Here is a 16,621-nt window from a genome sequence, read left to right as displayed (position 1 = left end):
TTCTAAGTTAAGCATGGTCAACATTGATTAAATGATTATTTAATTTTTTTATATTATAGGAATTAATTAATATATCTTAATAAAACATAGGGACTAAGTTATAGTTAACTCCAATATGCAACAACCACATAGGCTTTTCAACTCTACAGCAAAGCCACTTGTATTTGTACAATGTCAGCCATGTAATTGCGCAAAAATAACATGTCTATTTTGGGTAGAGTAAATCTAGCTTTTGAATGTGAAATACAGAGAAAAGTGAGAACTTCTTAGTTCACGCTCGTGGCTTTGGCTTTGGCTTTGGCTTTGGATAATGAAATGGTGCGATTCCCCTTTTTTTTGAAACCAATAAAGCAAAAAACAAAAGCCAAAGCAGTGATTTTTACATTACAGATTCAGAGCCAGAGAGCAAGCAAAGCACGACATTCAAAAATTTTCTAACTTTTTAAAGGGATCTCTTCAAGAAATTCTCTATTTGTGATTTGTCTCATCAACCTCTGCTACTCCTACTACTTTTAACACTCTCTTTGAATCAAAATTCACATTCCTTTACTGTTTTGTTCTCTTCTTCAAACACCCTTTTCTTCCAAAGTCCTATACTGTTTCGTTTTAGTACTACTTCTTGGTTGAGGTTTTGTTTTTGTTCTTTTTAACATCAACCCACTTTTTGTTTCTTGTCAAGATTTCTACTTCGGTTTATTTCTAGTCATTTCAGAAACACCATAATTACCTCTAATTAGTATTGTCTTCTTTCTTTTTCTCTTTCCCGCTCATTAATCTATTTTTGTTTCATGCAATGGAATCTTTATTGTTTTGTTTGAAAGACTGGTGCTTTATTGATTTTTTTTCTATGGTTAATTATGGTGTGAATCAAGAATTAAAAATAGATTTTTAAGTGTGGTGGGGGCTTATGGGTGGTGCTGGTGATGGTGGTAGTGGTAGAGTTCAAGTGGTTGATAGTAAAGGGTGTTCAAGGTTGTTTGTGGGGATGTCAGCTTCATTGCCTTCTTTTAGAGGGTTGCAATCCTTTGAGCCAATGTCTCCTGTTACTTCCTCTATTGGGTCTGAGCCTGTCGTGGTTAGATCACATGGTCCATTTGCTGGTCTTGTCATTTGTGTTACCGGTCTATCCAAAGGTATTTACTTTGTGGTACTGAGTAATATTTTTGCTTGTTTTTAATTTTTAAGATGTTGAATTGTTGATTTATTGATCAAGAAAAACATAAAGAAGGCATGGAAGAATGTGATATTGTGTTTGAAATTTGTATTATATATTGTAGATTTGTGTTTATCACATAAAAGTAACGTTTTTTTTATTTGTATGAAGTCACGAACAATAACTATACAGTTGCAGCTGTTTGTGTTATTGTCATGATAACAGCAACATTTTTTCTTTGAATTGTTAGGTATTAGGTACATATTTGAGGTATCTGTTTTATGTAATTTTCTCTCCTTTAAAAGAAAATATGATGCTAACTAAGGTAGAATTATGGCTATCTTGAGTATGATGTGTTGCTTCATCTTTTTGATTCTCTCTTCTAATTATTTGATATATTAAATTTGTATTCTTTTTTAACAGATAAAACAATTCAATTTTCTCGTTTAATTAGCTAAATAAGTAGTTGTTCAGGTTTGAAATTCTTCTTATGCAGAAGCCAGGAAACAAGTCATGGAAGCAACAGAGAGATTAGGTGGTCAATACAGCCCTAATTTGCATCCTCAGTGTACCCATTTGGTGGTTCAGATATCCTTTTACTCTTTTTAGACGTAGATTATATCATTTTTTGACATGAAATGGCAGTTTGGTGGAGATGCTTCGTTGTAAAATGGGCTTGTGCGTTGGATATGCATGCGAGTGAAATTTTGCAATCATCTTAATTCTTTGGTTGGGTTGACTGTATTATTAGGCATTTCTCATTGTCTTTTAGTCCCAGAATACATTAAATATCTTTTCGCCATTGATGCCATGACTCTGTGGAACCTTAACACTAGTTACAGCTTTGGTGGACGTAAATTAGAGCATGCTTTGAAGCATGGATCTAAAATTGGTCTCTTTGTTGTAACGCTCGGATGGTTTGTGGACAGTGTCAGGAGGAATGGTAAGAGTTGACTAATTCTGGTTTTGTACTAATCAGTTATATGCATTTAGTTGCTAATCAAAGGTTCTCTCTACCAGAGCTGGTTTTGTGCAATTTTCTGTCACAAATTCAATCTTATTTGTAAACTCACATATGAATTAGGAGATTTGATCTCTCTCAGAGCTATGGTGCCTTTTCAAGTGCTATACTGATATTTTTTTATGCTTGCCTTTATTCTGTTTAAAGAGGGTTCTATGGGTTTTCCATATGGTTTAGGTGGGCTATTTGCCTGAGTTTTTTTAGCGAGGCTTCTGTTTGTTAGGATTTTTATGTGAAAATGTATCTTGATTGTTTTTCTCAAACAAGAACACAACAAGGAAACAAGAGAATTAAAGTGATTTTATTTTTAGCTCGTTATATCAAATCCATTTGTTTTTTCATCCGTTGCAGTGAAGTTGAGTGAATCACTCTATAGTGTCAAGAGTGTTGGAGAAAATGGTGCACGCTTAGATGAAATGAATCGGCTTGTCGGTTTTACTGGTGCTGAAAATCTTTGTCTTCCTGCTGGTATTAATGATGCCAAGCAATTCAACAAGAGTGAAGGACTGCATCAACTATCTTCTGGAAGAAGTCCTATCAAAAGTATTGGCTTGAACCTGTCTGGCAATTCCATGTATGTTGATTCAGACATTTCAGATGATCTGCGAAGTAAGGTGAGTTGAAATGTTGGTATTAGATAGCAGTGAGTTTTCTTTACTTTTGCTGATGTTAGATAAATGAGTGGGACTCCATGTTTCATCTATGTTTACTGCTTTACAATGTCTTTGATCAACTCCTTGAGTCATTTAATATGCTTGATAGGTTTATGAGGCAGCTACAAGAGAAGGTGCCAAGGTTTTAGATCGATGGTTTGTTGGTTGCAGTGCAAGTTATGTAGTGTGTGAAGGGGCTTCTATCCAAAAATACCTTGGCCATTCCAGTAACCTTGTTACTGTGAGTTCTGCATTGCTGATTCCACACTAGAATGAGCACTCTGTGTTCTCATTTTCTTCTGAAATGCTGCTCCTCTACAGAGTTGCTTTTTGATGCTTAAACTGTTTGAATTTTCCAAGTCAGTTTTTTTTAACTGTTTGCGAATTGTAGTTGCATATATTTTGTATGATCTAACTGATGACATGATCTACAACTTGAAAATCGTTTTACTCTTAATATTGACTAGCACTCTACTTCATTAGTTTATTTCATTTAAATTCTTTGCGCATGTAATGTATTTCAGCCACCATGGATTCTGAAAACCGTGAAGGAGAAGCACATGCAGAGGCTTGTTCACATGTCTGCTGATTTGGCCAGACATGTTGGCGTGATGCTGGAAAATTTTCAAAATCACATTACAGAAGAGGTACTTTTGATGTTCAAATGCTTATTTAATGATGATTCTTTTTAATTAATGTTTTCCTAGATGTTTGTTTTTGTTTCCCCTGTACTTTGCATCTTTAAAATTGATTTTGTTCTAGGAAATGGATGGAAGAAATGTTCCTCAAGATCCACAGAGTTTGAGAGGTAAAGCAAGTCACGAAGAAAGGCTACAGATTGTGAATATTGCTAAGAATGGGGTTAGAAATCGTCGCAGTCATCGTATGCAGGTTAGTGGTTAATAATATTCATGTTTTATCAGATCTGCACTTGCATGCTTGTGTTTTTCATGTTTAGCTATTCTCGCATTGCAATGCCTTCTGTCTTTCTGTTCTCTCTTTTTGGCTTTAGTGTTAGAGAGACTCAGTTTTGCTTAATGTGTAATAGACATAGAAACTGTTGGTGAATATAATGAAACCATTTGCTTGGATTGAACCACACTTCTTTGACATGATATCAAAGCCTTAATGACTAAATGGCCACAAGTTCGATTCCTAGCAGCCCCATCCCCCCATTTTTCTAATTAAATTAAAAATCTCGACACAAAGTAGTGGTGAGCGTGTTCAAGTTTTAAGCCAAAGTGTTTTCATGAGGTGTGCTAGTGAATAGAATAAACTATGTTTTGGGACCTCATCTAAAGCTTAAGCTTTTAAGTTGATACGGCTCTTTGATAAACACCATCGACTAGAGATGTATTTACTTGAACATGTAGAATTGGGGTCTTTTCTCAAATTTGGGTCATTACAGCTATTGTCCCATGAAAATAAGTCATAACTTGAAAGACTTGGGCCTGATTACTGAGGGGCCATCCCTGTTGGGATGGTGAAAATCTTGGGCTGTTGACATTTGATCACCATGCAAAATGCTGAAGAGTGCTTTTACAGAATCCTATGAACATGATAATTTGCTTGTAAATTTTTCACCTGAAAGTCATTGTTTGTCAGTTTCTTGGTGATCCTTGACTCCTTGTGCCTCTGCATATTTTTCAAATGAATGACATGCTGGTGGTGATGTCTTGTATATTATTTCATGTTTTCTCTTCCTTTCAAGTGCGTTTTTCTGCATGTGGGTAGGTTCATCTGGTCCTGTATTGAAAACTGCCTTGTGTTGATGTGAAACATATCTTTTGTTCTGTGGATTTTTACAGACCTGTCAAACCCCAATACGACCAATAACCCCTAGCAGCCTTCTGGATTCAATCTGCTGGTCAATATCTGAGCCAACTTCAACAGCTTCTATTTACACAGACTCTTTTAGTAGCGAAGATGTTAGTGAACAGCATACATCTGTATTTTTTGATGCAAAAGGAGACATCAAGGACTCAGAAGCTTCATTCGCAAACTTAACCCGGCCACTGACGGAGAGGTTATTGTTTTTCTCAACTGGGATGCCTTCCAAAATTATCCTCAATGCTTATGAGTGTCTCACTGCATTCTCTTTCTGTGTCTTGCAGTGAGAAAACCGAATTGATATTTAAGAATCACTTTCTGACTATACTTTTCCCTGTTGACCGATTTTCTGAAATGGGGCCATCTTCAAGAACCTTTTTCAGTGAAAATGGTTTTGCATGTTTGGAGGTTTTAGATCATATATATGCATTTTATCAGGTAAGTTTTGAAAATATTTTCCCTTCCCTTAGCTAGTACGTCACTTCCTGTGATCATAAATATAGATGTTTTGATCAACTCGAATGATCAATCCTGATGGCTCTTAGAATCAATGCTGATGTGTGTTATATTCTCTTCCAGGAGGATATGTCAGGGCAAGAAATAGGAGCTGCTATTCATACTGATTCCAGACATGCTGACAGGCTTCGATCGGCGTACTCCAGCAAAGAAACATCAGTGCATGGTTATGTGATTTTTAAACGGATTGATTTCTTAGGGAGCCGTAAGAGTTTTGAGATGCTGAAGCGTGTTAGCGGGGATAACAACAGCAATGTATATGAGCTTTTGATTAGAGCATGATGTCACTGTATCAAGCTGGCATACACGCTGCTTTATAGTCACTGGCCAATGGTGACTTGTGAAAACTGAGAAAGCTCAATGCTGTGGGAGTTTGCTGTTTCCACCACCAGCTTTCTGAGAATGAAAGACAGTTTCTACTTTGCATCACACAATTACCCTCTCTTTGCATATACATATGTACTTGCATTTGGCGTGCATAAGGAACAATAGATGAGTGAAAATCCCAACAAATTTTGTTGTTTTTCCTAACTACACCTTTTACGTATACAGTCCATCTCTTCGGTGGGTGCGCTTTGACACCATACCATGTAAATTTAACACATTGCATAGATGAGGTCTTTTGGTCAACTCAAAATAACTCTCTTCATGCAAATGTAAAACCAAAAAGGGGCGAGTGGATTTGTTCTGCGTCGTGTATTATTATTCCAGTTGCCATGACAGAAAGTGAGTTGTCAATGAATTGTCATTGCCTATGTTTGCAGGAATATTTGCACCAGCTAGGCATTGCAGATTGTGCAGGTTTTATCTTCCTTGACATTATCAAAGCCAGGAAAAGAATATGCAGTCAACTTGCTGTAGTTGGTTTACTAATTTCATCACCAATAACTTTAGAAGCCACTTGCTTCTCAGCTTCATGGGCTCATCATGATCCAACTTCAGTTCAACGAGAAACACGTGCATCTCCGTACGACTCGCTGGAGGAGTGCTGAGTACACCCTTCTCTGAGATGGGTTTTGATCCTGTGGCTTTACAAAGCTAGCACACCAATATCTTTTGTAGTATTTTTTTTCGTTATTTGATCAAGAACTATATGAAACCTAATGCTCATAAAGACATGTTTAACTCGAACCTTAACACAGTAGAATAGATCCATTGAACTCAACATACCAAATGGCCATTCTTAATTATTTTGAAGAAATATTTCAATTTGTATGACAATTTCATAATTTATTAAGAAATGATCTACTGAAAACTAAAAAGAATATAAATTATAAATAATTAACCTTTAATGAGGATTAACATAGAAGTACGATTAATGTTGTCAGAAATTTTGATTCAAGGCTTTTATTTCCATTTTTAATTTTTAACCCTTTCAATTATTTATTCAGCCCATTTTTTATATCGCTAATTTTTAACACACGAGACTGGTCCAAATGTCAATGTCATCGAAGTCCATCAGACAGGCATCCGCTAGATAAGATGCTTTCTTGCTTTTCTTTTCTCTTCTCTTTCTCTTTTTACAAATGTTAGATGAGATTTATGTAAATTAGAAGCCGACATGGGATAAGAAAACAACTTGCAAGTTATATGCTTTTTTCTTTTTTGATGCTAGATGGATTGACCAGTGAAACCTTTCTGGTTTGCAAGAGGGCACCACTGAACTGCAAGCCATGACATAATGCTACCTTTTTTTGTTTCCTGTTTTAATAGTCAAATCATATACATAAACCCTTCTGGTTACAAGGTTGATTGGCGGAAACATTATCCAGGAAATGGGGGATAGTTCACAAGTTACTCTAATCTAAGCTTACAACAGCACCTAGGGCAAGGCGTCACTCACTACTTTCCTGGTTGCTCTTTGTTTTGAATCAAGAGATGGCAGATTATTAAACAAAAATTCACCATCATGCTTCCAAAATTAGACAGAATAGAGAATAGTAACTCAGACCACAGCAAGTCTTATATTGATTCACCAATGATGACCTGCCCCCGTTTTTGAAGCTCATTAAGCATGGCAAGTGCTGCAGAGTCATATGAAGTCTTCTTATCAGCCCTCGCATTCAACAACGCCAAAAGACGGCATGTTCAAGATGGTTTTTTGATACGTAACTGTTAAACCCCTTTCTTTTTTGGGGGCCTTCACCGAATTCAATTGCAGTTCTGTGTGAAGAAGTTGATTAGAAGAAAGAGAGAGAAATATGCAGAAAAAATGTAGCATGGAAAACAAAATACACTGTACAATTAATAACGGTGAGAGGAAATATTTGATCTTTGCATATAAATGAAAGTTTGGAGGGAAAAAAAAGGCAGGAGAGAGAGCTAGTTGAATTGGCAAACCTGGATTTCGTTTCTGTTGTATCAAATGTAGGCATTGGCCACTGAACTTTCTTACAAAGATCGTAAAGAGCAGTACGAGGTCCTCCTTTCTTCATGGTAGTACGAGGTCCTCCTTTCTTCATGGTAACAGACTCAATAACTGCAAAAAGGTGAGTTCAGTGAGATATTCTACCATTTTTTCTTGGTTATATATTTTAGAATTTATTTTGATTTGCATGTTTATCGTATATAAAGATGGCAGGGAATATTTGGATGTTAGATTAAATATCAATTTTACCAAATAGAATATAAGTTATTGTTAAAAAAAATTAAAAGATCAAGTACCAAAATAAACATAAATAAAAACAAAGCTCTTTTCCAACTACATTTTTCAGAGATGTGGAGAACTTCATATTGGCCCTTTAATTTTTTTAAATTTAGTTCCTATTCTTTTATGATTTTTACATTTTAATTTTAAACTTTTTTTTTTTTTTTCATGTTTCAATATGTATGAATGCTCAAAGAGTAGAGGGACTCAATAAAAAAGAAAGATAAATGAGAAAGAATTCGATCGATCATATTATGACCATAAAAAATACCGATCTTTGTATGAATAGATTCGTTTTAAGGAGAAGAGTTCAATGGAGATAGTTTTTCTTTTTAAACTTGCTAAAAAAAATAGATCAAAACTAGTTAAGTTTTTATGGATTCAGTTTGATTTTTTTAAAAAGGTGATTTCATTTTGTTTCAAGTTAAAAAATGGATTTATAAAAGTTTTATGATATTTTGAGGTATTTTTAAGTGAAAATAGATTGAAATTTTAATTTTTGGAGTTAAAAACCTTGGACCCTAATCACCTCTAATGATTAAAAAACCCAAATAATAACATGTCGTTTGGCAAAAAAAAATTGGACTGGAAAATACAAAGATTGTATTTCATGTTAGCCAAAACCAATGTCATTTATTTGTGTGCATTGTGATAGTTAATCAGCAATTGAAAGATCACAAAGTGGTATGTATAATAATAAATCTAAATATATACATCATAGACATAATACTATTAAACACTTGTTCTCGAAAGAAATTATTTATATTGGCTATATAAAATCAAAGAAAAATATTACAGATCCACTAACTAAAGGTTTGTTGAGAAAGCTTGTATATGATTCATCAAGGAGAATGAGCTTAAAGCTTTTAAAATATGAAAGAGTGTAATGAAGTAACCATACCTAGTTGATTGAATATCCCAAGACTAGATTATGGAAACTAAGTCATATAACATTTTTGGTGGCGCTAGAAAACTAAGTCATCATTATACAATTACAACGTGATAAAATATGAGCTGAGCTCTTAATAATTTTATATTTTGGTACACCAAATGAAGTATAGCATAATACTTTTAATGAAAGATCACTTATATGAGTGAGAAATGTAGATATTTCTTTGAGAATTTTGATAGAAGCTAAATTTTTTAAAACACTCATGAATCCAAGAGTTGCTCAAGGCAAAAAAGAACACAATAGTGAGAACCAAATGAAATCTCTAGATAGAGAACTATACGAGTATTGTTATCTTGGTTTACATAAAAAGCTGAATAGTTCAAGACATTCACTATTTATCCGAGTAAATCTGATAGTATTTCACTAAGAAAAGTTCAAAGTCAAAAGCTACCTGTTCTGATATAGTAATCTACCAAATTAGTATCACCCAACAAATCTTTGAGTCATTTTCAAACCGATGAGATAATTTCAATTCATGTGGGGGATTGTTAGAAATTTATTTAATTAACATAATTTAAACAAATTATGAGTGAATGAGAAATTAATCTCAAAGAACCCATGGTTTTCCTAAACTTAATCATTAGTTTATGGTGGTTAATCAAAGATTGATAATGGTGGAAACTAATTCCTATTAATTTCAATCTTTTAACTTCTAAAATTCACTATAAAAAAAAGGGTGAAAGAAAAGTTTCTAAAATTCATTTATTGTATTTTATATTGAAAGCATGTTTGTCTTGAATTTTATTTTCTATATTTATGAATTTAAAATTGTATACACTCTAGGTTTACTTAGAACAATATTTTATATTATATATGCTCTTGTTATACTAAACTAAACATTATTGCTCACTAGCTTAATATAATACAACATATTTTGACACCAATATATGGTTAGCTTGATGGGTTAAAGGCAAAGCTAAAGTTAAAGACAAGCCACCTATGATATTGTCCATCAATTCATATGACCACATTATAATAGGCAAGGTTGGATGTCTTCTCTCTCGCATTTATTACATTATTAAAGAATAATATAAATCATATCTTGAAACCTCATCTAAGAGCTTAAGTTTTTTGGTTAAAATAATTTTTTTATGTGATATTAGAGTCTTGATGATCAAACGGTAAAGCGTAAAGAGATTTCAAGAGATTTCAATTGAGAGGATGCGTTATATAATAATATAAATCATATCTTGAAGCTTCATATAATATCTTAAGATTTTAAATTGAGATAATTCTTTAACATTCACTATATAACATCAAGTATCTAATACTAACTTATCATTTCAAACTCAAAATATAATCTTATATACATTTGACAACTCCGTATTATATACAATATGGCAATGACTCATCAAACCAACAAGAGAGAAACTCATTCGGCTTCAACATAGGAATAAAAAATCATCCACTAGATTTCAGGTAAGATAGACTTATAATTTTTAAAATTTAGGAGCCATTATATTTTAGAGGTAAATTGTAAATAAATTAATTAAAAAAATTAAATCAAAGATATTGAGAAATTAAATCATTTCATGATTATTTTTTTTCTATTTTTGTGCTTATACTGATTCTTTTCCATTTAAATACATATTTTTGTAAAATTTGATCAATCTTAGTATTTCCGTAACCTTCTCTTATAAACTAGTTGAGATGGCAATATGGGAAGTCATCCTATAACGTAGTTCGGCCTTTGAGCATAAGATTCTCTCTCCCATGTCTGATTTGTATTGGAATTGTCTGCTACAATTCTTTCAAACGAATGTGAGAGGATTATGTTAGCTTCTGAAAATCATTCATGGTGAATAAACTTACAGGAAATATTCGGAATTTCACTCCTGGATTGCTACTAATGCTTTGTGTTCACTTAGGATTGCGCACGGCGACTTTCCTCCAGCCCACTTTGCCTCCCAGCATGAAAGAACTTTCAGGCATCATGCTCAATTTGTCTCAGGGTTCTACCCTGTGAATATAACGGGTGCGTGTGTTCGGAAATATGATGTTTTTTAACTGAAAAACTATCAAATTTCCAGGTTCATCCACAAGAACACTCCCATATGAAACCCCCACCAAATTAGGCTCAAGTGCGTGGAAAGCTGGCTAATGCGGTGACTCCATCACCAGCAGACCAGACAGTATCAAAAACGTCAGCACAACTTCACCCATGCTACACAACAACCAGCACTCATCTATCCGAGATGAAATTTCAAGATTTCATAGCCATCAGGGACAACTTAGTCATGCTTGATGAATTGTACTATCATGTAATTCAATTCTATCAGTTACATCTGAGAATAAAAAAGAAAAGATAAGGAATGTTACAAAAAAAAAATTTATGGTACAAAATTAACATGCTGCAAAAGTTTCGGCTTATGTAGGTTCCCTGATCACTACCAAAATGTAATCCTGCTGTCAACCTGTTAACACCTTAATGGTACATTTCTGCTCCCTTTTTCACCTTTTCCCTAACCTCACCTTTTTTTTCCTCCTTTTTTTCTTTCATATTTTCTTTTTTCAGGCTTTCAACTACTTTCTCTTCGATATCTTCCATGTACAGATACAAGAACGATTTGATGACTATGACTTGGATTTTGCATCGTGTCAAAAAACTCACACTGGTTCAATATATCACTACTCGAAGCAGCCCTGGATGTGGTTCTGTGTAGTCAAGGCCCTCTTCTTCAAGCAGGTATCGCTGTACAGCGACGGGAAGTCTTGCAGGAGTGCGTGAACCTCTGGTGTGATGACCTGTTCCAACACATATATAGACCTGCAAACGCTGATCTGCTGCCTGGGCTGTGCTCCTCAGAACACTCAATTCATGCTTTAGCACATGAATGGCTTCAGTTACATGCAGACCATGCAGGTCTATCATTTGTTCATGTCCTCTTCCAGTTCCCTGCATCTCTAGACTGACTGGATTCCTGGAAAAAAGTTCAGGCAGAGAGTTAGAACAAACCCAACTATTAGCTTACAAAAATTAAAACCTCCTTGGGTCTAGGGAATTAATGAACAGAATGTCTACTTATGGCTCTGCACAGCAGGCATTGTTGACACTTTGAGAAACAGGCCCACACAACAAAGAATGTAATCAGTAAACGAAATTGAACATGCCAGGGTGAAATGATTTAACCAGACCTGACAAAATCTCATTTGCTTCAAGGAAAAAAGGAAGAAAAATAAAATGGATAAAAGCAATAGTCAAACACAAAACATCAGCATGTCACAGCTAACGCTAAAACAGATGGTTTGAAGAGGGAGAAAGGGGAGAGAGGGGAGAGAGGGAAAACCCATCACCTATTATCCAAACACATCAACTTGTCATGGCTGAAACAAACCATGAGAAAAAAGAATTGACAAACCTCTGGTGATAAATAGATTCTTGAGCTTTTCCATGAGCTTCCTTCATATGCATATTGTGCAGTTGTCCTTTGACACTCAATTCCTTTGCCAGAGCCTTATTCCCAATGAGGTATGCTTGACGTGCCTGTTGTGAGATATAAAAACCATTACACCTTATGATTGATTATTTTGATTGTGCTGACGTGTGACAAAAAAATCAAATCGTGAATAAAGATTGGAGCAGACTCACAAATTACTTGGCTCAGCGGTCAGCAAGCATCAAATTTGCTGCATGATAATCTAGTACAATGTCCACTGCAGTGGCACACTAGCATCACGTTTGTAAAAGCAAACCTATCAGTAACACATGCTCACCCAGCATGTTCCAGGCTGATAGTGTGCCTGCTTGCTCATGCAACTCAGCTTGTTCTAGATTCTAGGTGAGCATGTACAGCTGTAGTTTGTTCTAGATTCAGTTTAACTTACACCTTAGGATCAGCCAGTAGATTTACTGATCAACTCAGACTTTAGTAGGTCTAATTTCAATCCTATTTAGGAAAAGGGCACGCTAGATATGGGGTTCATCTAGGTGGCTTATATAAATTATAATTCCTGATTTCTGCACTATAAAGGGCCATCATCAGTTACTGTATTTGGATAACATATACCTCCTTATGATGACTCATGCATCTTTTTCGAGCCAATTTTAAGGTTGTTTTGATCACAGAACACCTTGAGGGTCAAAATAAGAAAAGTTTAAACAGCAGGACAGCAAAAAAAGAAAAGGATATACCTGTTCAAAGTATGCATTCCTTAAACGCGCATGATCACGAGCTTCTTCCCGCATCTCAGAATACATGTTTGCTGCCATCTCAACAATGTTAAAGGAAATATATACATGGAAGGTATTTGCCCGCATTTAAAAGGTGCATAAACTCAATTAACTTTGTTGACCGAGGAATATTACCCACTGCTTCTCCAGTTTCAAGCCAGACAGGAGCTTGTCGACCTGACCCGCGACTTTGCAGCCTGTCTGCATAAATGCCTCTCCCATGACCACCACCATAAGCACTAGGCAAAACATGGGAACTTCTGCTTGAGCCAACTGTGGAATCAGCAGAACCATTTCTGTCATGCTTCCACATACTAGAATCTTGAGATGCCAATTTCCTGACAGCTGATGCAAAATCCACTGCACCTCTAGATGAAAAGGAACCACCAGGTTTAAATAAAAGCATGTTGTCTTTGTTAGAAGATCGATAAGGAACACTAGCTTGCTGAAGATCATCCCCAGTATATTTTGAAGAACCATTCTGATTATCTAGCACTGTAAGTGCAGGAAAGTCCAGTGCACTGAGATTTTTGGGAGCTGACAAAGTCTTCGAGTTCGTATTCTGATTGAAACTGCCATCAACTTGAAGCTACAAATTTAAGACAATAAGTAACATAAATGCTCTGTATACAAAGCACAGTAGACTGCATACAGAGAAAAATGTAACTATGATGAGCAGAATCATTCACAGATGGGATGACAGATTTTAGCCACTTCAGGAAATATAAGAAAATATGTTATTCTTGACGTCAAGCACTAGTGCTTCCGCCAAATCACATTTACAAAACTATTGCAACAGATATTACAAATTAACAAAAGAAAGAGCAGAACATCAATAGGAGGAAAGAACCAAAACAATATGACTAACCCCCTGTTACCAGGAACAGTGTCTTAAGAACTTGAGGTTACACATAAGACCATAGTCAGACTGAGTCATCAAAATCTTCGGGAGCAAGCTCTTCCCTGCCAACATAAGGCATGAGAAGCATTGCTAATCACAGTTAGCATCCAACCAAATAGCAGAGGCCCTGCATCTCTACAAAATTATAGGATGTGTAGCAAAAGGGCTGTCTCCACTGTATTAATTCCAATACAAAGTTGTGGGAAACACAGACAAATTGGATTCAGAATTTCAGAAGACTTAAGAGAAAGACAAAAACAAGTAAAAAATATTTTGCATTTAGCAAAGCGCAGGCACACTTTTTGACAATGCATTAACATAATACATCTTTTTAAAAGCATCTGCAAAATGAGATACAGACAAAATAAACGTGATTGGAGGCAAGAAACAAAGGAATTACCTCTAGCTGAGTGAGCATCTCAACAGTGAGATTTAAGTCACAACCATTTGCAAAATAAACTTCTGCAAGGCTTTCAGTAGCAAACCCAGGGAATTGTGAAGCCAAAAACCCCAAAGGGTTTATTTCAGTATCATCCACTATTGCATGCTCACCCAATATTTCACTCCTGAACCCATGTCTAGAATTTCCATTGTAGGGATGTATCTCCCTACCATTGCCAAGAAGGTGATCACCGTTTGCAATTTGCTTGTCCCACGGCTTAGTTGGCAAATTCAGAAAACTTGCTGAACTAGGATCTTCTCCATAAGCAGACGGATATCTCATCTTTTCACCAAAGCTGCTACCATTCATATGACGTGGAGATGGTTCCTGCTGCTCAGTCAATACATATCCACTTCTGGAGGAGGCATGGAACCTAGGCACTTCACTGTCATGTAAAGACAAGCCTGCTAAAGAGAGCCCTCCTAGTCCCTGAGACTCATCGTCGCTCATAACCTTAAAATCAGGGGTGATATCATCTGGCAGCTGGTGGCGCCAGAATTGATGGGCCTCATCATCAGAAGCATTAGAAACAGATGATTCTGATCGATCAAGCACTGCTTTTCCTACAGTTCCAGAAGTAGTGAATTTTGTTGCAGCATCTGCAGTGTTTGAGGTACTTCCAGATGGCGAAGAAGATGATCTGAGGGAATAGGGAACAAACTCTGCTGCATTTGGGTTCAAAGTTGTTGCTTTGCTTGGAAGATTAAGCTTTGTATCGTTGGTTAAAGAACCTTTCTTGGATAAGCTCATTTCTTTACTAAAAAGGAAAGAAAAAGAAACTCTAAATGCATAAAAAGCGACTGACACAAAGAACACCCCTGACTTGCAGTAGGCTTTATCCGAAACCTGCAAACATTTTCATTTACTCATCAGTCAAACATGCAAAAAGAACTACATAATCCATGACAGCCTCACAATCATAAAATCCAGTCCTGGCCGGAATGACCTCAACAACCCTTATCTAAAAAGACACTGATATTTGCAACTGGCTTATCTAAATTGAAATCATCCTAAAAGAAACAGCTTTGGCATACCCATTTCCAAACTCAGCTTTTAAAACACGCTAAATACAGTATACATGGAACCGGAACTTCACCGCTATATCAAATCATTTTCTCCCCAAAACCTGGTTGAACAAAACCAGGTGAAGGTTAATTGAATACTGTGAACTATGACCGTCAGCACAGAATGCATAACATGTTAATAAAAAAGAAATCTTTTAAGTGAAACATCGAATCAATTGCATTAAATAGGACCCCAATTGCACAAAACAACGCTTCAAACCCCACAATTGACTAATTAGTAAGCTATAGCTAAAAAAAGGATAAATTACATCCATTTAAATCAAAAGTTAAAACCCAAAAAAAACAAAAAAAAGAAACCCACATGGAATAATTAAACACGGAGCTCATTAAATCAAAACCCTTGCAAAAAGATTCCACAAAATTAAATAAAAGCAACCGTTACAAAAGAATTTTTTTTTAAAAAAAAAAACACAAATCGAGCACCGGATTCTTACATTTTCCACACAGTCAATCCTTAAAGATCTCAAAAACACAATATTGAACTAACCAAAAAACAACTTCGAAAAAAAACTCAAAATTGACAAGAAACAACGAAAGATCTATAAAAGTCAAAGACAGAACAGAAACAAAGAAAAAACTATACCTTTGCGAACCAAATCAAATGGATCCATAGCAAAACAGAAGATAAGATCCGATGATGATGATGATGATGATGATTAACTACAACTAGTCAAAGAATTTGGCCCGTCATGGGCTTCGAGCTTTGAGGTTTTTCTTTTTCTTTTTATTTTTATTTTCTCCCCTTGTTCTATCCTTCTCCTAGTAAGTATATATGCAAAGGATTATCTTTCAGCTTCTCTCTCTTTCTCTCAATTACTTTTATTTTCTCTCTATTATTATTATTATTATTTATTATGAGATGGGATGGGATGGCTTTTGGGTATATGCTAACAGTATCAAAGAAAGCAGGCACCACAACCACATAAATAATTACAAAATCCCTTCGTCACTCGATTTGACCTTTCCATCTCTCTATGGAGTTTTTGACTATTGACCCTTTGATTATTATTGCTGATTTTTTTGTCTTTTTTATATAATTTAATCATTAACTGGGATTGGGAGAAGTTAGGCCACTTAACCCTCTTTTGTCAAGCTACTCATCCTCCCTTTTTCTCTCTCTCTCAACTTGATGGCAATATACTTAAATGGGTTAATTAATATTTGAAGTTTCAAAATATTAGCTATTATTTAATTTAATATAACTTCTTCCTCTTTTCAAAAAATAATACACTGAAAGTGTTTTATTGAAA

The 16,621-nt window shown here is 35.3% G+C and overlaps 2 protein-coding genes and 1 long non-coding RNA gene across 5 annotated transcripts; 1 reads left to right on the top strand and 2 right to left on the bottom strand.

The window, feature by feature from the left end:
* Positions 1–261: 261 nt before the first annotated feature.
* LOC133689850 (uncharacterized) lies at positions 262–5,940 on the top strand. 2 transcript variants are annotated; one of them, XM_062109921.1, is made up of 10 exons: positions 263–1,133; positions 1,650–1,742; positions 1,995–2,096; positions 2,526–2,788; positions 2,937–3,068; positions 3,352–3,474; positions 3,590–3,718; positions 4,636–4,853; positions 4,942–5,095; positions 5,237–5,940. In XM_062109921.1, the coding sequence occupies exons 1-10, from the start codon at positions 908–910 to the stop codon at positions 5,453–5,455; spliced, it is 1,659 nt and encodes a 552-aa protein (XP_061965905.1). In that variant the 5' UTR covers positions 263–907; the 3' UTR covers positions 5,456–5,940. The 2 variants fall into 2 exon arrangements, with proteins under 2 accessions (XP_061965906.1, XP_061965905.1); XM_062109922.1 differs by lacking the exon at positions 2,937–3,068 and having other exon boundaries at positions 262–1,133.
* An 898-nt stretch (positions 5,941–6,838) lies between these two features.
* On the bottom strand, positions 6,839–7,444 carry LOC133688183 (uncharacterized). Its single transcript, XR_009841116.1, has 2 exons — positions 7,125–7,444; positions 6,839–7,032 (listed from the first exon to the last, which is right to left on the bottom strand). It is a non-coding gene; the product is annotated as an uncharacterized LOC133688183 (long non-coding RNA).
* A 3,566-nt stretch (positions 7,445–11,010) lies between these two features.
* LOC133689713 (polyadenylate-binding protein-interacting protein 7-like) lies at positions 11,011–16,192 on the bottom strand. 2 transcript variants are annotated; one of them, XM_062109709.1, is made up of 7 exons: positions 15,955–16,189; positions 15,321–15,412; positions 14,245–15,132; positions 13,079–13,532; positions 12,905–12,975; positions 12,132–12,256; positions 11,011–11,693 (listed from the first exon to the last, which is right to left on the bottom strand). In XM_062109709.1, exons 3-7 carry the CDS (start codon positions 15,034–15,036, stop codon positions 11,390–11,392), a joined length of 1,746 nt encoding a protein of 581 aa, XP_061965693.1. In that variant the 5' UTR covers positions 15,037–15,132; positions 15,321–15,412; positions 15,955–16,189; the 3' UTR covers positions 11,011–11,389. The 2 variants fall into 2 exon arrangements, with proteins under 2 accessions (XP_061965693.1, XP_061965692.1); XM_062109708.1 differs by lacking the exon at positions 15,321–15,412 and having other exon boundaries at positions 15,955–16,192.
* Positions 16,193–16,621: the final 429 nt, after the last annotated feature.

This window comes from Populus nigra, chromosome 3 (assembly GCF_951802175.1).
Source record: "Populus nigra chromosome 3, ddPopNigr1.1, whole genome shotgun sequence".
NCBI lineage: Eukaryota > Viridiplantae > Streptophyta > Magnoliopsida > Malpighiales > Salicaceae > Populus > Populus nigra.
Note: the sequence above shows the minus strand (reverse complement) of the source record. Positions and strands in the feature narration are given on the sequence as shown.

Coding starts and splice junctions, on each gene's coding strand:
- LOC133689713 (XM_062109708.1), bottom strand. CDS start 15,036: ATGAGCTTATCCAAGAAAGGTTCTTTAACCAACGATACAAAGCTTAAT. Junction 12,257..12,904: donor GGAATGCATACTTTGAACAG/GTATATCCTTTT, acceptor ATCTCACAACAG/GCACGTCAAGCATACCTCAT. Junction 11,694..12,131: donor GAATCTATTTATCACCAGAG/GTTTGTCAATTC, acceptor ACTTTTTTCCAG/GAATCCAGTCAGTCTAGAGA.
- LOC133689850 (XM_062109921.1), top strand. CDS start 908: ATGGGTGGTGCTGGTGATGGTGGTAGTGGTAGAGTTCAAGTGGTTGAT. Junction 3,719..4,635: donor GTCGCAGTCATCGTATGCAG/GTTAGTGGTTAA, acceptor GGATTTTTACAG/ACCTGTCAAACCCCAATACG. Junction 4,854..4,941: donor ACCCGGCCACTGACGGAGAG/GTTATTGTTTTT, acceptor TGTGTCTTGCAG/TGAGAAAACCGAATTGATAT.